This window comes from Saccoglossus kowalevskii, chromosome 11 (assembly GCF_978046115.1).
Source record: "Saccoglossus kowalevskii chromosome 11, keSacKowa6.1, whole genome shotgun sequence".
Lineage (NCBI taxonomy): Eukaryota > Metazoa > Hemichordata > Enteropneusta > Harrimaniidae > Saccoglossus > Saccoglossus kowalevskii.
In genome coordinates this window covers 4,551,644-4,572,535 of record NC_140651.1, presented here as the reverse complement: position 1 = coordinate 4,572,535, position 20,892 = coordinate 4,551,644, and the positions used below count along the sequence as shown (strand labels likewise).

The 20,892-nt window shown below is 40.2% G+C and overlaps 1 protein-coding gene across 1 annotated transcript in view; it reads right to left on the bottom strand.

Annotated features, from left to right (window-relative positions):
* The window catches only part of LOC102800646 (transmembrane protein 135-like), a 154,819-nt gene that overhangs the window by 32,012 nt on the left and 101,915 nt on the right, over positions 1 to 20,892 (bottom strand). The window contains exon 6 of the mRNA XM_085505645.1: positions 5,017 to 5,063. Within this exon, the coding sequence (XP_085361771.1) occupies positions 5,017 to 5,063 (47 nt within the window). The remainder of the gene's footprint in view (positions 1 to 5,016; positions 5,064 to 20,892) is intronic.

Sequence of the window (20,892 nt, the reverse complement as noted above, 5' to 3'; positions counted from 1 at the left end):
TACCGTATTTGTTCTTTTAGAGGTGCATCTCCAACAGAAGTGTTTATACCGTATTTGTTCTATTAGAAGTACATCTCCAAAAGAAGTGTTTATACAGTATTTGTTCTTTTAGAGGTGCATCTCCAACAGAAGTGTTTATACTGTATTTGTTCTCATAAAAGTTTTAATTCTAGGTTGCTTTGCTTGGCAATCAGAACAAAATAACTATCATAACTTTGCAAAATGGTTATGATATTGCTTATTTGGACATCCACACACAGCAGTGAGATTGCGGAGATGAGATGAGGGACAGCAAATAGAAAATGGATTATTTATAGAGTAAAGTAATGCTCATGCATGCTTCAGTTCTTGATGATAGTAAATGAAATATTAACAATTAAACATCCAGCTACCCTATATATAAAAGAGCATTTTAGGTAATCCTTTTGGAGCTTGTAGATTAGCTTCTAGTGAGGATCGTTTCTTACGTGATTTTCCCAATGTTACTTATCGTCACTGAAACGAGGTGAACTATACATAGTCGTATACATAAACACATAGGCAAAGTAACTATGTAAAAAGTTTTCTACTGTAAAATATTTTATTTTAGCTGGAATTAATTTTCCCTGAAAAGACTTTTTAGGTGTTTTGTATGGAATTTATTTTCACTGATTTTTGAAAAGTTTAATTTCAAATATAGAGAAAAAGGTATATTCACTGGATCATTCAAGCGAAAATATAGTATTTTCCAGTATTAGGGGAAAACTGAAAGAGTTTGTTGTAGCACTAGACAATAACACATTGAAGGTCAACCCTGCTGCCACTCAGGATTATTTAAATTCCAATCTTGTTTCTCTTGTGTAATTATCATTGTTTATAATCCCTAAAATAAACAATGGTAGCATCTTTGTTGATTTTAGACTTACAGAAGCCACTCCTACAACAATGCAAGACAACAGTGGCCCACAGCACAGATGTAGTAACTGCCATTCACTACCACAGAAAAATGGGTGAGATTTACCAAAGCATCTGCATGATCAATATTGATAAACTGTTCCATATTATTAACAAAATTAAAGATTATTTATATATACACCAATCAGTTATTTATAAATATGTACTCCCCTGCATTATTGAACTGATTTTGAAATAACGCACATATTCATTTCAATATGAATCCGACTTCAGCCAGCATAGGATCTGAGAAGCAAGGACGAAACAAGGCAATAGGGAAGACAAACAGACAGATAGCCCTATGGAGATAAAATGCTTCAATGACAAAGACTGATAAAAGCATTGTCATTCAACGCAACTACTGTGATTGGTTGAGTAATCATTCATCATTTAGTGCCTACAAAATCTCTCTAAGGCACGTTTTTATGACGACTACACATCAAAAAAATATCAATGTTGAGAACGGTTGACTTTCATATGCATCACTGAAGTCGCCAGAAGGCACAGGTTTTGGAAAGATAAATTGCATGACGTTGTTCTTAATTTGGAGCATGCTGCATGTATCAGCATCAGCTTTTTAAGATATTCTTGTATTTTTTCAGACAGTACTCTAAGTTGTATTGTCTAAGTGTTAAAGCAATTACATTACATCACTGTCAGTTCTAACGATATCTTACCATACTCATGATTTTGTGATTGGTTCCACACAGTGATTCAATGAAATACCAATGTAATTTATAAGGCCATGTAAAATAAATCTTATGTTTCAGGTAACCCAGTTTTAGGGGATATTAAAAACATTTTTTTATGCAAATGAGCTCAGTATCATTAATTTCTATGCAAATTATCTTTGGTAATTTCACCAATTTATTTTTATTTTATTTCATTTCCTACATCTCCAAGTTTAGTGAATGACTTAGTTGTATGACATGCCATTTTTCACATCTGCATAAACTGCGTTCTAACAATACCAAACTGCAGTGTATTTTATCATGTGGATTGAGTCAAGACTCACAGCATAATCTACTTCACAAACAGTTATCAGTTATACTTTATATCCCTTATCAAGTATGTGTAATATAAACTTTCTAAAAGCACATTAAAAATAGTTTGTGAATTGGATAATTCACCGGAGACAAGAAGCAGATGAGCTGAATGTCACATGAGATTATATTCGCAGTAGGGTAACACAAAAGACATGTAGCATTACGTTGGATGGCTAGGGACTTCCAGCATTCAATGACACTAATGTAACCTTTCAGTCGTCAATGTGTCATATGTGAAAGTATCAAATTGTAGATAATTCTACATCTTGGCAAAATAAATGTGGTTTAAAAATAACAACCATCCTCCCCACACAGAAAACACCCATTCATACATGTAGCAAACATCTTCCCCTCCTATAGCTAAAACTTTAATAGCTACTGTTCTCTACATCGAAACAAGGTTCCAAATAGTAGCAATTCACAACAAAGCAACCATCCTTCATCTCATAGAAACTATCCTTTTCATAACAACTATGCTCCTTGTAGCAACTATGCTCCCCTCATAGAAACCATCTTCTCCTCATAGCAACCATTCTCTCATAGCAACCAACATGCCATCATAGCAACCACCCTCTCCTCATAGCGACCATCTTCTCTTCATGCAACTATCCTCTCTTCATAGCAACCATCCTCTCTTCGTAGCAACCATCCTTTCCTCATAGCAACCATCCTCTCCTAATAGCAACCATCTTCTCTTTATGCAACCATCCCCCCTCATAGCAACAATATTGGCCTCAAAGCAACCATACTGCCTTTATAGCAACCACCCCCTCACAGCAACCAACCTCTCTTCATCGCAACCATACTCCACATGAATTCAGATATGTTTATTTGCTATGACGAAAAATGCTGTGTAACAGAACACACAATATTTGTTTAATGACGGACTGAAGATTAGAATCCAACTGTGGATGCAGATCCAAAGTATTGTTGAGATACTGAGATAAAGCTAAATAATGTTATTGAGGAAAGTCATTCATGTGATTAACTATTATATGGCTGTGGATATAATATGCATGTGCATCTGCAACTCAATATATATGGCCACCAGTCAGCCATCTTAAATCCATTCAATATTTCAATATAACTCAATATTTGCAATCATTATACAATGTATAAAGTTAAAAAGACATGAATGTCATAGTCCCTGTCATTTAATTATAAAATACTCATGTTAAAATAATACATGGAACATCTTCAAACAGGAGAATTAATATGTACTCTATGTGAGTACAACTCATCATAAAGTGATTTCCTTTAATCTAGTATTGTACTAATAACTGAAAACTTCCATTGACCCATGTACACAATCTCAGAGTACACAAGTGCAACCAAACTACTGTGGAATACTTTATTTTTGCTGGAATTAATTTTCGCTGAAAAAGCTTTTTGGCGTTTTGTATGGAATTTATTTTCACTGATTTTTGATGAGTTTAATGTGAAATATAGGAAAAAAAGTATATTCGCTGGATTTTAATTTCACGGAATCATCCCTTCTGCAGAAATAGCGAAAAGAAATTCCAAGCGAAAATAAAGTATTCTACAGTATGTCTCATACATGTATACATGCTCAAGAAACTTCATTCATAAATCTGAGTAAACCTTGATGTACCTTTTATAACAACTTGACTTCTTTGTTAATTCCATTGAGATTCATAATGGTAAAACCCATTTATCCACTAGCCCTGACAACTGAAGCTATATTTAGACTACATGTGTCAATGTGCCTGGCCAAGATTTATAAACAGCAACTGCAAATTGTTTTCACTGATCTTCAACTTTGTGACCAGGTATTTCAATGATGGCTCTTTATAATGGAATACAATTTTTACAGTTTAAAGATATAATATACACTTTTTTTTCAAGATTTCAGCATTAATTATTTATTCTGAGCAAGCTCAGTTGTTCCCTCAGTGTTGTTGGGAGAGGTAATTGTGGATGAAAATCATGAAAAAGACCCACTTAGGATTTTCAGATCTGTAAAAAAAAATTCAACAGCATATTCAACAGACCAATTCATCAACCTGCCAAGTTTCATCGATATCTGCTGCAGAAATTCTAAAAAAATCTTAAAGATGTAAAGGAAACAGGACGGACAGAAACTGGAAATAAGAAACTATACTCCCCTTTTCAGGCTGCGCCTGAACAGAGACTAAAATTCAGCCAAATCAGTTGCAATGTTGAAGTAATTGGATATAAAGATCTCTTTGACAAAAATCAGGTGATCAAGATGAAGAGTTTAACAAGCCACTCTAAAAATAACTGGTCATTGAATGAGGGATAAGAACACAGCAAATAAAAGGAAATGGCCTCTAGTCGGCCATACTAAATCAAATCACTCGGTTGTTAAAAACAATATGCACAACGACATCGTCAGCTGTGTAGCTTGCTGTTTTGAATTCACACCATGAATGTAATCTGATCTGTAATTTAGAAGTGAACAGTAGTACTAACAGGAATATTATCATAAAATAAAATAATTTGTAATCCACCTAGGCAGCATATTACATACCAAGTAACTAAGCAAGATTAGCAGTTTTGAACAAATACAGGAAAATGTTCCCTGAAAGTAGTGAATCAACTACGAGTAAGAACATTTATTGAACATACACAGTTATTACGAATGTCTGATTGAAGGAAAATACAGGATTCAGCAGAAAATGTCAGGAATACAGTCAGCAAATCTGAGAGACGATCCTGCTTATATATTTTAAATAAAAAGTCAAGAATTTTTACCTGAACTGAAAAAAATAATTATTAAAAAAAGGAGAATGATGCAATGAATACAACTGATTAATTTTAATACATGATAACAAATGAATCAAACAGGTGGTTTTGGAGAAGTAGTCAAAAATAGTATTTTTTTTCAACTAAACATCCAAAATAATGTCCTGGTAAACATGAACGGTATAAATTTTAAGAAAGAAATTTGAAATATAAAGGCTGATGGATGACGACGGTAGACAATCGCTCAGTTGAGGCCACAACACCAATTTCACAAACAACATTAGTTTTCATTTCTCAAACTATCACTTACTTGTAAAAGTACATGTATCCAGCTAATGATGCAGCAAATATAAGCACCTGCAAAAAACAGACAGAGTTATTTAGTTCAATGATCAAGTGCATTGGATAGAGTGGAAATAATAATAGCCAGTCGTATATCTGAAACGTATATCCTGATTAGAGAATTGGTTGGCCAGGGGGATATACTACCAATAACCTCCGAGTGGAACGAAACAACCACTCGGAGTAGTCGCCAATGATGGCTACAGAGTGTAAACAAGCTCATTCAAAAACACCATCCTGCAAAGACCAGATCACGTTCACTCAAGATACTTCAAGACTATGGCCAGAAGGGAGAAGTAGAAACTAGAGTGTATGCATGGCCAAGTAACACTGTTTTGTTTTTTTCAAAACCAAAGTTGTAACTTTACACCAAACCTCAGCCTGAACGTTTCCTGCCCCATGCCTGACTGACGTATGGCGGCAGTTTTTCAAAATGAAAATGCAAACATCTGCACTATTGTAAACATCGTGTAGTGCTTATCGAGGAAACCTAATATTATTCCTTTACACTCACTGTAACCATCATTAATGAGTACACCAAGCAGTTGCATCACTCCTCCCAGGGGTTAGTGGTAATACAGACTAGGCATATAAAAACGTACATTATTATCAACTGTTCAGTTTTCAAAGGCATATGGCTAATAACCTGTTTACCACAATGACATATACTATCATGTTGTGCAAAGCAAAGAAAATCACATAGTTATAAAAAGGCATGTGATAATATTTTCCATGAATATTATAAATAAAAGACATGTATCATGCTAATAAGAAGAAATATTTTGCATTACAACTCATCAAAAGAAGATGATTTTTTGGGATAATTGAAGGATAACTTGAGTGAATACAATTAACACGCTAGCATGTTATTTGCACCATGACCATGTGTATATATCAAAGACTGCCGTTAATATGATGTGAACACATGAATGTAGTCTCTGAAATGTGAAGTAGGAACTACACACTATGTATGCTTTAGGTGAATATGTATAGTAATAAATGAAACATTCACAGGTTTAATGTATGTCCTTGAGGACTCTGATCATCTTGAAAATTGATTGGAATTTTGTCAATCTTGTCGGTGAAAAATGATCATAGGTGTGAATTCACATCTTATACTCACTCTCATTATCAGCGTGTACACTTACAAACTGCCTAGAGTACTTATTTTAAATTGGAAATAGGGAATGAGTATGTCTCAGCTGATGGAAAAACAAGTTGATTTGCACAACACAGCCACAATACTCTTCTCAGGTAGAAAGATGTAATTATTAATCAACACTATTAGAAATTATTTATGTTTTTTACTGCATGTACCGGTAGATTGTATTATTGGAAGCTACCAAGACAAAAACTTGATAATGAAACATACAGCTTATAGTCAGTCAATCAACATGCAAGGCAATGAATGAATGAATGAATCTTGATCTGTGTTTCATTTGCCATGCGATATGAGAATATACGAAAAATTGTTGACAGATTATAAGAAAGTAGTTAAATATTACATATTAATGTTAAAATACTCATTAGGTAATTATTTATGCAAGGCTATGAATCAAACAATAATTTCTCTAGTATTTACAATGCTGTATGTGTACATAAATCAACAATAAATTAACGACAGATCAAGTGGTCGAGTATTATATATAAATGCTAAATATGCTAATAGGCCAATTAATATGCAAGTAAATGAAATAAAAAACTAATCTGACAAGTTTTTCATTTACACACAATTTGCACGTACCAAAACTTGTTCAATATATTTGGTCAATTTTTGCTCATTAATATGCAAAAAAATGAACTAAAACCTCATTTATTAAAAATAAAAAAATAGAAATTCTCACTTTTAAAAAATCACTGCTTAAAATATTAGTAGAACATATGATAGTAATCAATATACAAGTCAGCCAATTCACTTGAGCAGAGTTGTACAAATATGCATTATACAACTTGCAAAATGAACAATACACTGTATATGCTTCACTCTGAGATGAGATGAACACTGTGAAAAGGCCTATGTTGCTTATTACAAAATTTAAACAATGAGGAACCACTATTGTCACAGGGTTGACTGACATGACATAAAAGCTTCTAAAACCTTTCACTCCTACCTAGATTGTTATTAGAGAAGACATGATGTCTTCATTTCAATATTTTATACATTAACTATTAGAATACATGGTAATACGAACCGACTGTTCAGAATCCAATGTAACTATAGCTGACACTTATTTTAAAGCACAGAAGATCACTAATTTTATTTGTTAGGAACTCCTGATATATTCTCAGTACATTTCGGTGAAACTAGTAAATATCACTGTAGTTCTATATCCAGGGAATCACTGTGACTTCCATGCAAGTATCACTGGGGTTCTATATCCAGGGAATCACTGTGACTTGCATGCAAGTATCACTGGGGTTCTATATCCAGGGAATCACTGTGACTTCCATGCAAGTATCACGGGGTTCTATATCCAGGGAATCACTGTGACTTGCATGCAAGTATCACTGGGGTTCTATATCCAGGGAATCACTGTGACTTCCATGTAAATATCACTATAGTTCTATATCCAGGGAATCACTGTGACTTGCATGCAAGTATCACTGGGGTTCTATATCCAGGGAATCACTGTGACTTCCATGTAAATATCACTGTAGTTCTATATCCAGGGAATCACTGTGACTTGCATGCAAGTATCACTGGGGTTCTATATCCAGGGAATCACTGTGACTTCCATGTAAATATCACTGGGGTTCTATATCCAGGGAATCACTGTGACTTGCATGCAAGTATCACTGGGGTTCTATATCCAGGGAATCACTGTGACTTCCATGTAAATATCACTGTAGTTCTATATCCAGGGAATCACTGTGACTTCCATGCAAGTATCACTGGGGTTCTATATCCAGGGAATCACTGTGACTTCCATGCAAGTTTCACTGGGATTCTATATCCAGGGAATCACTGTGACTTCCATGCAAGTATCACTGGGGTTCTATATCCAGGGAATCACTGTGACTTCCATGCAAGTATCACTGGGATTCTATATCCAGGGAATCACTGTGACTTCCATGCAAGTATCACTGGGGTTCTATATCCAGGGAATCACTGTGACTTGCATGCAAGTATCACTGGGATTCTATATCCAGGGAATCAATGTGACTTCCATGCAAGTATCACTGGGGTTCTATATCCAGGGAATCACTGTGACTTCCATGCAAATATCACTGTAGTTCTATATCCAGGGAATCACTGTGACTTCCATGCAAGTATCACTGTAGTTCTATATCCAGGGAATCACTGTGACTTCCATGCAAGTATCACTGGGGTTCTATATCCAGGGAATCACTGTGACTTCCATGCAAATATCACTGTAGTTCTATATCCAGGGAATCACTGTGACTTCCATGCAAGTATCACTGTAGTTCTATATCCAGGGAATCACTGTGACTTCCATGCAAGTATCACTGGGGTTCTATATCCAGGGAATCACTGTGACTTCCATGCAAGTATCACTGGGGTTCTATATCCAGGGAATCACTGTGACTTCCATGCAAGTTTCACTGGGATTCTATATCCAGGGAATCACTGTGACTTCCATGCAAGTATCACTGGGGTTCTATATCCAGGGAATCACTGTGACTTCCATGCAAGTATCACTGGGATTCTATATCCAGGGAATCACTGTGACTTCCATGCAAGTATCACTGTAGTTCTATATCCAGGGAATCACTGTGACTTCCATGCAAGTATCACTGGGGTTCTATATCCAGGAAATCACTGTGACTTCCATGCAAATATCACTGGGGTTCTATATCCAGGGAATCACTGTGACTTCCATGCAAGTATCACTGGGGTTCTATATCCAGGGAATCACTTTGACTTCCATGCAAGTATCACTGTAGTTCTATATCCAGGGAATCACTGTGACTTCCATGCAAGTATCACTGTAGTTCTATATCGAGGGAATCACTGTGACTTCCATGCAAGTATCACTGTAGTTCTATATCCAGGGAATCACTGTGACTTCCATGCAAGTATCACTGGGGTTCTATATCCAGGGAATCACTGTGACTTCCATGCAAGTTTCACTGGGATTCTATATCCAGGGAATCACTGTGACTTCCATGCAAGTATCACTGGGGTTCTATATCCAGGGAATCACTGTGACTTCCATGCAAGTATCACTGGGATTCTATATCCAGGGAATCACTGTGACTTCCATGCAAGTATCACTGGGGTTCTATATCCAGGGAATCACTGTGACTTGCATGCAAGTATCACTGGGATTCTATATCCAGGGAATCAATGTGACTTCCATGCAAGTATCACTGGGGTTCTATATCCAGGGAATCACTGTGACTTCCATGCAAATATCACTGTAGTTCTATATCCAGGGAATCACTGTGACTTCCATGCAAGTATCACTGTAGTTCTATATCCAGGGAATCACTGTGACTTCCATGCAAGTATCACTGGGGTTCTATATCCAGGGAATCACTGTGACTTCCATGCAAATATCACTGTAGTTCTATATCCAGGGAATCACTGTGACTTCCATGCAAGTATCACTGTAGTTCTATATCCAGGGAATCACTGTGACTTCCATGCAAGTATCACTGGGGTTCTATATCCAGGGAATCACTGTGACTTCCATGCAAGTATCACTGGGGTTCTATATCCAGGGAATCACTGTGACTTCCATGCAAGTTTCACTGGGATTCTATATCCAGGGAATCACTGTGACTTCCATGCAAGTATCACTGGGGTTCTATATCCAGGGAATCACTGTGACTTCCATGCAAGTATCACTGGGATTCTATATCCAGGGAATCACTGTGACTTCCATGCAAGTATCACTGTAGTTCTATATCCAGGGAATCACTGTGACTTCCATGCAAGTATCACTGGGGTTCTATATCCAGGAAATCACTGTGACTTCCATGCAAATATCACTGGGGTTCTATATCCAGGGAATCACTGTGACTTCCATGCAAGTATCACTGGGGTTCTATATCCAGGGAATCACTTTGACTTCCATGCAAGTATCACTGTAGTTCTATATCCAGGGAATCACTGTGACTTCCATGCAAGTATCACTGTAGTTCTATATCGAGGGAATCACTGTGACTTCCATGCAAGTATCACTGTAGTTCTATATCCAGGGAATCACTGTGACTTCCATGCAAGTATCACTGGGGTTCTATATCCAGGGAATCACTGTGACTTCCATGCAAGTATCACTGGGGTTCTATATCCAGGGAATCACTGTGACTTCCATGCAAGTTTCACTGGGGTTCTATATCCAGGGAATCACTGTGACTTGCATGCAAGTATCACTGGGGTTCTATATCCAGGGAATCACTGTGACTTCCATGTAAATATCACTGTAGTTCTATATCCAGGGAATCACTGTGACTTCCATGCAAGTATCACTGGGGTTCTATATCCAGGGAATCACTGTGACTTCCATGCAAGTTTCACTGGGATTCTATATCCAGGGAATCACTGTGACTTCCATGCAAGTATCACTGGGGTTCTATATCCAGGGAATCACTGTGACTTCCATGCAAGTATCACTGGGATTCTATATCCAGGGAATCACTGTGACTTCCATGCAAGTATCACTGGGGTTCTATATCCAGGGAATCACTGTGACTTGCATGCAAGTATCACTGGGATTCTATATCCAGGGAATCAATGTGACTTCCATGCAAGTATCACTGGGGTTCTATATCCAGGGAATCACTGTGACTTCCATGCAAATATCACTGTAGTTCTATATCCAGGGAATCACTGTGACTTCCATGCAAGTATCACTGTAGTTCTATATCCAAGGGAATCACTGTGACTTCCATGCAAGTATCACTGGGGTTCTATATCCAGGGAATCACTGTGACTTCCATGCAAATATCACTGTAGTTCTATATCCAGGGAATCACTGTGACTTCCATGCAAGTATCACTGTAGTTCTATATCCAGGGAATCACTGTGACTTCCATGCAAGTATCACTGGGATTCTATATCCAGGGAATCACTGTGACTTCCATGCAAGTATCACTGGGGTTCTATATCCAGGGAATCACTGTGACTTCCATGCAAGTTTCACTGGGATTCTATATCCAGGGAATCAATGTGACTTCCATGCAAGTATCACTGGGGTTCTATATCCAGGGAATCACTGTGACTTCCATGCAAATATCACTGTAGTTCTATATCCAGGGAATCACTGTGACTTCCATGCAAGTATCACTGTAGTTCTATATCCAGGGAATCACTGTGACTTCCATGCAAGTATCACTGGGGTTCTATATCCAGGGAATCACTGTGACTTCCATGCAAATATCACTGTAGTTCTATATCCAGGGAATCACTGTGACTTCCATGCAAGTATCACTGTAGTTCTATATCCAGGGAATCACTGTGACTTCCATGCAAGTATCACTGGGGTTCTATATCCAGGGAATCACTGTGACTTCCATGCAAGTATCACTGGGGTTCTATATCCAGGGAATCACTGTGACTTCCATGCAAGTTTCACTGGGATTCTATATCCAGGGAATCACTGTGACTTCCATGCAAGTATCACTGGGGTTCTATATCCAGGGAATCACTGTGACTTCCATGCAAGTATCACTGGGGTTCTATATCCAGGGAATCACTGTGACTTGCATGCAAGTATCACTGGGATTCTATATCCAGGGAATCAATGTGACTTCCATGCAAGTATCACTGGGGTTCTATATCCAGGGAATCACTGTGACTTCCATGCAAATATCACTGTAGTTCTATATCCAGGGAATCACTGTGACTTCCATGCAAGTATCACTGTAGTTCTATATCCAGGGAATCACTGTGACTTCCATGCAAGTATCACTGGGGTTCTATATCCAGGGAATCACTGTGACTTCCATGCAAGTATCACTGTAGTTCTATATCCAGGGAATCACTGTGACTTCCATGCAAGTATCACTGGGGTTCTATATCCAGGAAATCACTGTGACTTCCATGCAAATATCACTGGGGTTCTATATCCAGGGAATCACTGTGACTTCCATGCAAGTATCACTGGGATTCTATATCCAGGGAATCACTTTGACTTCCATGCAAGTATCACTGTAGTTCTATATCCAGGGAATCACTGTGACTTCCATGCAAGTATCACTGTAGTTCTATATCCAGGGAATCACTGTGACTTCCATGCAAGTTTCACTGGGATTCTATATCCAGGGAATCACTGTGACTTCCATGCAAGTATCACTGGGGTTCTATATCCAGGGAATCACTGTGACTTCCATGCAAGTATCACTGGGATTCTATATCCAGGGAATCACTGTGACTTCCATGCAAGTATCACTGTAGTTCTATATCCAGGGAATCACTGTGACTTCCATGCAAGTATCACTGGGGTTCTATATCCAGGAAATCACTGTGACTTCCATGCAAATATCACTGGGGTTCTATATCCAGGGAATCACTGTGACTTCCATGCAAGTATCACTGGGGTTCTATATCCAGGGAATCACTTTGACTTCCATGCAAGTATCACTGTAGTTCTATATCCAGGGAATCACTGTGACTTCCATGCAAGTATCACTGTAGTTCTATATCGAGGGAATCACTGTGACTTCCATGCAAGTATCACTGTAGTTCTATATCCAGGGAATCACTGTGACTTCCATGCAAGTATCACTGGGGTTCTATATCCAGGGAATCACTGTGACTTCCATGCAAGTATCACTGGGGTTCTATATCCAGGGAATCACTGTGACTTCCATGCAAGTTTCACTGGGGTTCTATATCCAGGGAATCACTGTGACTTGCATGCAAGTATCACTGGGGTTCTATATCCAGGGAATCACTGTGACTTCCATGTAAATATCACTGTAGTTCTATATCCAGGGAATCACTGTGACTTCCATGCAAGTATCACTGGGGTTCTATATCCAGGGAATCACTGTGACTTCCATGCAAGTTTCACTGGGATTCTATATCCAGGGAATCACTGTGACTTCCATGCAAGTATCACTGGGGTTCTATATCCAGGGAATCACTGTGACTTCCATGCAAGTATCACTGGGATTCTATATCCAGGGAATCACTGTGACTTCCATGCAAGTATCACTGGGGTTCTATATCCAGGGAATCACTGTGACTTGCATGCAAGTATCACTGGGATTCTATATCCAGGGAATCAATGTGACTTCCATGCAAGTATCACTGGGGTTCTATATCCAGGGAATCACTGTGACTTCCATGCAAATATCACTGTAGTTCTATATCCAGGGAATCACTGTGACTTCCATGCAAGTATCACTGTAGTTCTATATCCAGGGAATCACTGTGACTTCCATGCAAGTATCACTGGGGTTCTATATCCAGGGAATCACTGTGACTTCCATGCAAATATCACTGTAGTTCTATATCCAGGGAATCACTGTGACTTCCATGCAAGTATCACTGTAGTTCTATATCCAGGGAATCACTGTGACTTCCATGCAAGTATCACTGGGATTCTATATCCAGGGAATCACTGTGACTTCCATGCAAGTATCACTGGGGTTCTATATCCAGGGAATCACTGTGACTTCCATGCAAGTTTCACTGGGATTCTATATCCAGGGAATCAATGTGACTTCCATGCAAGTATCACTGGGGTTCTATATCCAGGGAATCACTGTGACTTCCATGCAAATATCACTGTAGTTCTATATCCAGGGAATCACTGTGACTTCCATGCAAGTATCACTGTAGTTCTATATCCAGGGAATCACTGTGACTTCCATGCAAGTATCACTGGGGTTCTATATCCAGGGAATCACTGTGACTTCCATGCAAATATCACTGTAGTTCTATATCCAGGGAATCACTGTGACTTCCATGCAAGTATCACTGTAGTTCTATATCCAGGGAATCACTGTGACTTCCATGCAAGTATCACTGGGGTTCTATATCCAGGGAATCACTGTGACTTCCATGCAAGTATCACTGGGGTTCTATATCCAGGGAATCACTGTGACTTCCATGCAAGTTTCACTGGGATTCTATATCCAGGGAATCACTGTGACTTCCATGCAAGTATCACTGGGGTTCTATATCCAGGGAATCACTGTGACTTCCATGCAAGTATCACTGGGGTTCTATATCCAGGGAATCACTGTGACTTGCATGCAAGTATCACTGGGATTCTATATCCAGGGAATCAATGTGACTTCCATGCAAGTATCACTGGGGTTCTATATCCAGGGAATCACTGTGACTTCCATGCAAATATCACTGTAGTTCTATATCCAGGGAATCACTGTGACTTCCATGCAAGTATCACTGTAGTTCTATATCCAGGGAATCACTGTGACTTCCATGCAAGTATCACTGGGGTTCTATATCCAGGGAATCACTGTGACTTCCATGCAAGTATCACTGTAGTTCTATATCCAGGGAATCACTGTGACTTCCATGCAAGTATCACTGGGGTTCTATATCCAGGAAATCACTGTGACTTCCATGCAAATATCACTGGGGTTCTATATCCAGGGAATCACTGTGACTTCCATGCAAGTATCACTGGGATTCTATATCCAGGGAATCACTTTGACTTCCATGCAAGTATCACTGTAGTTCTATATCCAGGGAATCACTGTGACTTCCATGCAAGTATCACTGTAGTTCTATATCCAGGGAATCACTGTGACTTCCATGCAAGTATCACTGTAGTTCTATATCCAGGGAATCACTGTGACTTCCATGCAAGTATCACTGGGGTTCTATATCCAGGGAATCACTGTGACTTCCATGCAAGTATCACTGGGGTTCTATATCCAGGGAATCACTGTGACTTCCATGCAAGTATCACTGGGGTTCTATATCCAGGGAATCACTGTGACTTCCATGTAAATATCACTGGGGTTCTATATCCAGGGAATCACTGTGACTTCCATGCAAGTACCACTGGGGTTCTATATCCAGGGAATCACTGTGACTTCCATGTAAATATCACTGTAGTTCTATATCCAGGGAATCACTGTGACTTCCATGCAAGTATCACTGTAGTTCTATATCCAGGGAATCACTGTGACTTCCATGCAAGTATCACTGTAGTTCTATATCCAGGGAATCACTGTGACTTCCATGCAAGTATCACTGGGGTTCTATATCCAGGGAATCACTGTGACTTCCATGCAAGTATCACTGTAGTTCTATATCCAGGGAATCACTGTGACTTCCATGCAAGTATCACTGGGGTTCTATATCCAGGGAATCACTGTGACTTCCATGCAAGTATCACTGTAGTTCTATATCCAGGGAATCACTGTGACTTGCATGCAAGTATCACTGGGGTTCTATATCCAGGGAATCACTGTGACTTCCATGCAAGTATCACTGTAGTTCTATATCCAGGGAATCACTGTGACTTCCATGCAAGTATCACTGTAGTTCTATATCCAGGGAATCACTGTGACTTCCATGCAAGTATCACTGGGGTTCTATATCCAGGGAATCACTTTGACTTCCATGCAAGTATCACTGGGATTCTATATCCAGGGAATCACTGTGACTTCCATGCAAGTATCACTGGGGTTCTATATCCAGGGAATCACTGTGACTTCCATGCAAGTATCACTGGGGTTCTATATCCAGGGAATCACTGTGACTTCCATGCAAGTATCACTGGGGTTCTATATCCAGGGAATCACTGTGACTTCCATGCAAGTATCACTGTAGTTCTATATCCAGGGAATCACTGTGACTTCCATGCAAGTATCACTGGGGTTCTATATCCAGGGAATCACTGTGACTTCCATGCAAGTATCACTGGGGTTCTATATCCAGGGAATCACTGTGACTTCCATGCAAGTATCACTGGGGTTCTATATCCAGGGAATCACTGTGACTTCCATGCAAGTATCACTGGGGTTCTATATCCAGGGAATCACTGTGACTTCCATGCAGGTATCACTGGGGTTCTATATCCAGGGAATCACTGTGACTTCCAAGCAGGTATCACTGTAGTTCTATATCCAGGGAATCACTGTGACTTCCATGCAAGTATCACTGGGGTTCTATATCCAGGGAATCACTGGGGTTCTATATCCAGGGAATCACTGTGACTTCCATGCAAGTATCACTGGGGTTCTATATCCAGGGAATCACTGTGACTTCCAAGCAGGTATCACTGTAGTTCTATATCCAGGGAATCACTGTGACTTCCATGCAAGTATCACTGGGGTTCTATATCCAGGGAATCACTGGGGTTCTATATCCAGGGAATCACTGGGGTTCTATATCCAGGGAATCACTGGGGTTCTATATCCAGGGAATCACTGTGACTTGCATGAAAATATCACTGGGATTCTATATCCAGGGAATCACTGTGACTGCCATGCAAGTATGACTGGGGTTCTATGTCCAGGGAATCACTGTGACTTCCAAGCAAGTATGACTGGGGTTCTATATCCAGGGAATCACTGTGACTTCCATGCAAGTATCACTGGGGTTCTATATCCAGGGAATCACTGTGACTTCCATGCAAGTATGACTGGGGTTCTATATCCAGGGAATCACTGTGACTGCCATGCAAGTATGACTGGGGTTCTATATCCAGGGAATCACTGTGACTTCCATGCAAGTATCACTGGGGTTCTATATCCAGGGAATCACTGTGACTTCCATGCAAGTATCACTGGGGTTCTATATCCAGGGAATCACCGTGACTTCCATGCAAGTATCACTGGGATTCTATATCCAGGGAATCACTGTGACTTCAATGCAAGTATCACTGGGATTCTATATCCAGGGAATCATTGTGACTTGCATGCAAGTATCACTGGGGTTCTATATCCAGGGAATCACTGTGACTTGCATGCAAGTATCACTGGGGTTCTATATCCAGGGAATCACTGTGACTTGCATGCAAGTATCACTGTAGTTCTATATCCAGGGAATCACTGTGACTTCCATGCAAGTATCACTGGGGTTCTATATGCAGGGAATCACTGTGACTTCCATGCAAGTATCACTGGGGTTCTTTTTCCAGGGAATCACTGTGACTTCCATGCAAGTATCACTGGGGTTCTATATCCAGGGAATCACTGTGACTTCCATGCAAGTATCACTGGGATTCTATATCCAGGGAATCACTGTGACTTCCATGCAAGTATCACTGGGGTTCTATATCCAGGGAATCACTGTGACTTCCATGCAAGTATCACTGGGGTTCTATATCCAGGGAATCACTGTGACTTCCATGCAAGTATCACTGGGATTCTATATCCAGGAAATCACTGTGACTTGCATGCAAGTATCACTGGGGTTCTATATCCAGGGAATCACTGTGACTTGCATGCAAGTATCACTGGGATTCTATATCCAGGGAATCACTGTGACTTGCATGCAAGTATCACTGAGGTTCTATATCCAGGGAATCACTGTGACTTCCATGCAAGTATCACTGGGGTTCTATATCCAGGGAATCACTGTGACTTCCATGCAAGTATCACTGGGGTTCTATATCCAGGGAATCACTGTGACTTCCATGCAAGTATCACTAGGGTTCTATATCCAGGGAATCACTGTGACTTGCATGCAAGTATCACTGGGGTTCTATATCCAGGGAATCACTGTGACTTCCATGCAAGTATCACTGGGGTTCTATATCCAGGGAATCACTGTGACTTCCGTGCAAGTATCACTGGGGTTCTATATCCAGGGAATCACTGTGATTTCCATGCAAGTATCACTGGGATTCTATATCCAGGGAATCACTGTGACTTCCATGCAAGTATCACTGTAGTTCTATATCCAGGGAATCACTGTGACTTCCATGCAAGTTTCACTGGGATTCTATATCCAGGGAATCACTGTGACTTCCATGCAAGTATCACTGGGGTTCTATATCCAGGGAATCACTGTGACTTCCATGCAAGTATCTCTGGGATTCTATATCCAGGGAATCACTGTGACTTCCATGCAAGTATCACTGGGGTTCTATATCCAGGGAATCACTGTGACTTGCATGCAAGTATCACAGAGGTTCTATATCCAGGGAATCACTGTGACTTCCATGCAAGTATCACTGTAGTTCTATATCCAGGGAATCACTGTGACTTCCATGCAAGTATCACTGTAGTTCTATATCCAGGGAATCACTGTGACTTCCATGCAAGTATCACTGTAGTTCTATATCTAGGGAATCACTGTGACTTTCATGCAAGTATCACTGGGATTCTATATCCAGGGAATCACTGTGACTTCCATGCAAGTACCACTGGGGTTCTATATCCAGGGAATCACTGTGACTTCCATGCAAGTACCACTGGGGTTCTATATCCAGGGAATCACTGTGACTTCCATGCAAGTATCACTGGGGTTCTATATCCAGGGAATCACTGTGACTTCCGTGCAAGTATCACTGGGGTTCTATATCCAGGGAATCACTGTGATTTCCATGCAAGTATCACTGGGATTCTATATCCAGGGAATCACTGTGACTTCCATGCAAGTATCACTGTAGTTCTATATCCAGGGAATCACTGTGACTTCCATGCAAGTTTCACTGGGATTCTATATCCAGGGAATCACTGTGACTTCCATGCAAGTATCACTGTAGTTCTATATCTAGGGAATCACTGTGACTTTCATGCAAGTATCACTGGGATTCTATATCCAGGGAATCACTGTGACTTCCATGCAAGTACCACTGGGGTTCTATATCCAGGGAATCACTGTGACTTCCATGCAAGTACCACTGGGGTTCTATATCCAGGGAATCACTGTGACTTGCATGCAGGTATCACTGGGGTTCTATATCCAGGGAATCACTGATTTCCATGCAAGTATCACTGGGGTTCTATATCCAGGGAATCACTGTGACTTCCATGCAAGTATGACTGGGGTTCTATATCCAGGGAATCACTGTGACTTCCATGCAAGTATCACTGGGGTTCTATATCCAGGGAATCACTGTGACTTCCATGCAAGTATCACTGTAGTTCTATATCCAGGGAATCACTGTGACTTCCATGCAAGTATCACTGTAGTTCTATATCCAGGGAATCACTGTGACTTCCATGCAAGTATCACTGGGGTTCTATATCCAGGGAATCACTGTGACTTGCATGCAAGTATCACTGGGGTTCTATATCCAGGGAATCACTGTGACTTCCATGCAAGTATGACTGGGGTTCTATATCCAGGGAATCACTGTGACTTCCATGCAAGTATCACTGGGGTTCTATATCCAGGGAATCACTGTGACTTCCATGCAAGTATCACTGGGGTTCTATATCCAGGGAATCACTGTAACTTCCATGCAAGTATCACTGGGGTTCTATATCCAGGGAATCACTGTGACTTCCATGCAAGTATCACTAGGATTCTATATCCAGGGAATCACTGTGACTTCCATGCAAGTATCACTGGGATTCTATATCCAGGGAATCACTGTGACTTCCATGCAAGTACCACTGGGGTTCTATATCCAGGGAATCACTGTGATTTCCATGCAAGTATCACTGGGATCCTATATCCAGGGAATCACTGTGACTTCCATGCAAGTATCACTGGGGTTCTATATTCAGGGAATCACTGTGACTTCCATGCAAGTATCACTGTAGTTCTATATCCAGGGAATCACTGTGACTTGCATGCAAGTATCACTGGGATTCTATATCCAGGGAATCACTGTGACTTCCATGCAAGTATCACTGGGATTCTATATCCAGGAAATCACTGTGACTTGCATGCAAGTATCACTGGGGTTCTATATCCAGGGAATCACTGTGACTTGCATGCAAGTATCACTGGGATTCTATATCCAGGGAATCACTGTGACTTGCATGCAAGTATCACTGAGGTTCTATATCCAGGGAATCACTGTGACTTCCATGCAAGTATCACTGGGGTTCTATATCCAGGGAATCACTGTGACTTCCATGCAAGTATCACTGGGGTTCTATATCCAGGGAATCACTGTGACTTCCATGCAAGTATCACTGGGGTTCTATATCCAGGGAATCACTGTGACTTGCATGCAAGTATCACTGGGGTTCTATATCCAGGGAATCACTGTGACTTCCATGCAAGTATCACTGGGGTTCTATATCCAGGGAATCACTGTGACTTCCGTGCAAGTATCACTGGGGTTCTATATCCAGGGAATCACTGTGATTTCCATGCAAGTATCACTGGGTTTCTATATCCAGGGAATCACTGTGACTTCCATGCAAGTATCACTGTAGTTCTATATCCAGGGAATCACTGTGACTTCCATGCAAGTTTCACTGGGATTCTATATCCAGGGAATCACTGTGACTTCCATGCAAGTATCACTGGGGTTCTATATCCAGGGAATCACTGTGACTTCCATGCAAGTATCACTGGGATTCTATATCCAGGGAATCACTGTGACTTCCATGCAAGTATCACTGGGGTTCTATATCCAGGGAATCACTGTGACTTGCATGCAAGTATCACTGAGGTTCTATATCCAGGGAATCACTGTGACTTCCATGCAAGTATCACTGTAGTTCTATATCTAGGGAATCACTGTGACTTTCATGCAAGTATCACTGGGATTCTATATCCAGGGAATCACTGTGACTTCCATGCAAGTACCACTGGGGTTCTATATCCAGGGAATCACTGTGACTTCCATGCAAGTACCACTGGGGTTCTATATCCAGGGAATCACTGTGACTTCCATGCAAGTATCACTGGGGTTCTATATCCAGGGAATCACTGTGACTTCCGTGCAAGTATCACTGGGGTTCTATATCCAGGGAATCACTGTGATTTCCATGCAAGTATCACTGGGATTCTATATCCAGGGAATCACTGTGACTTCCA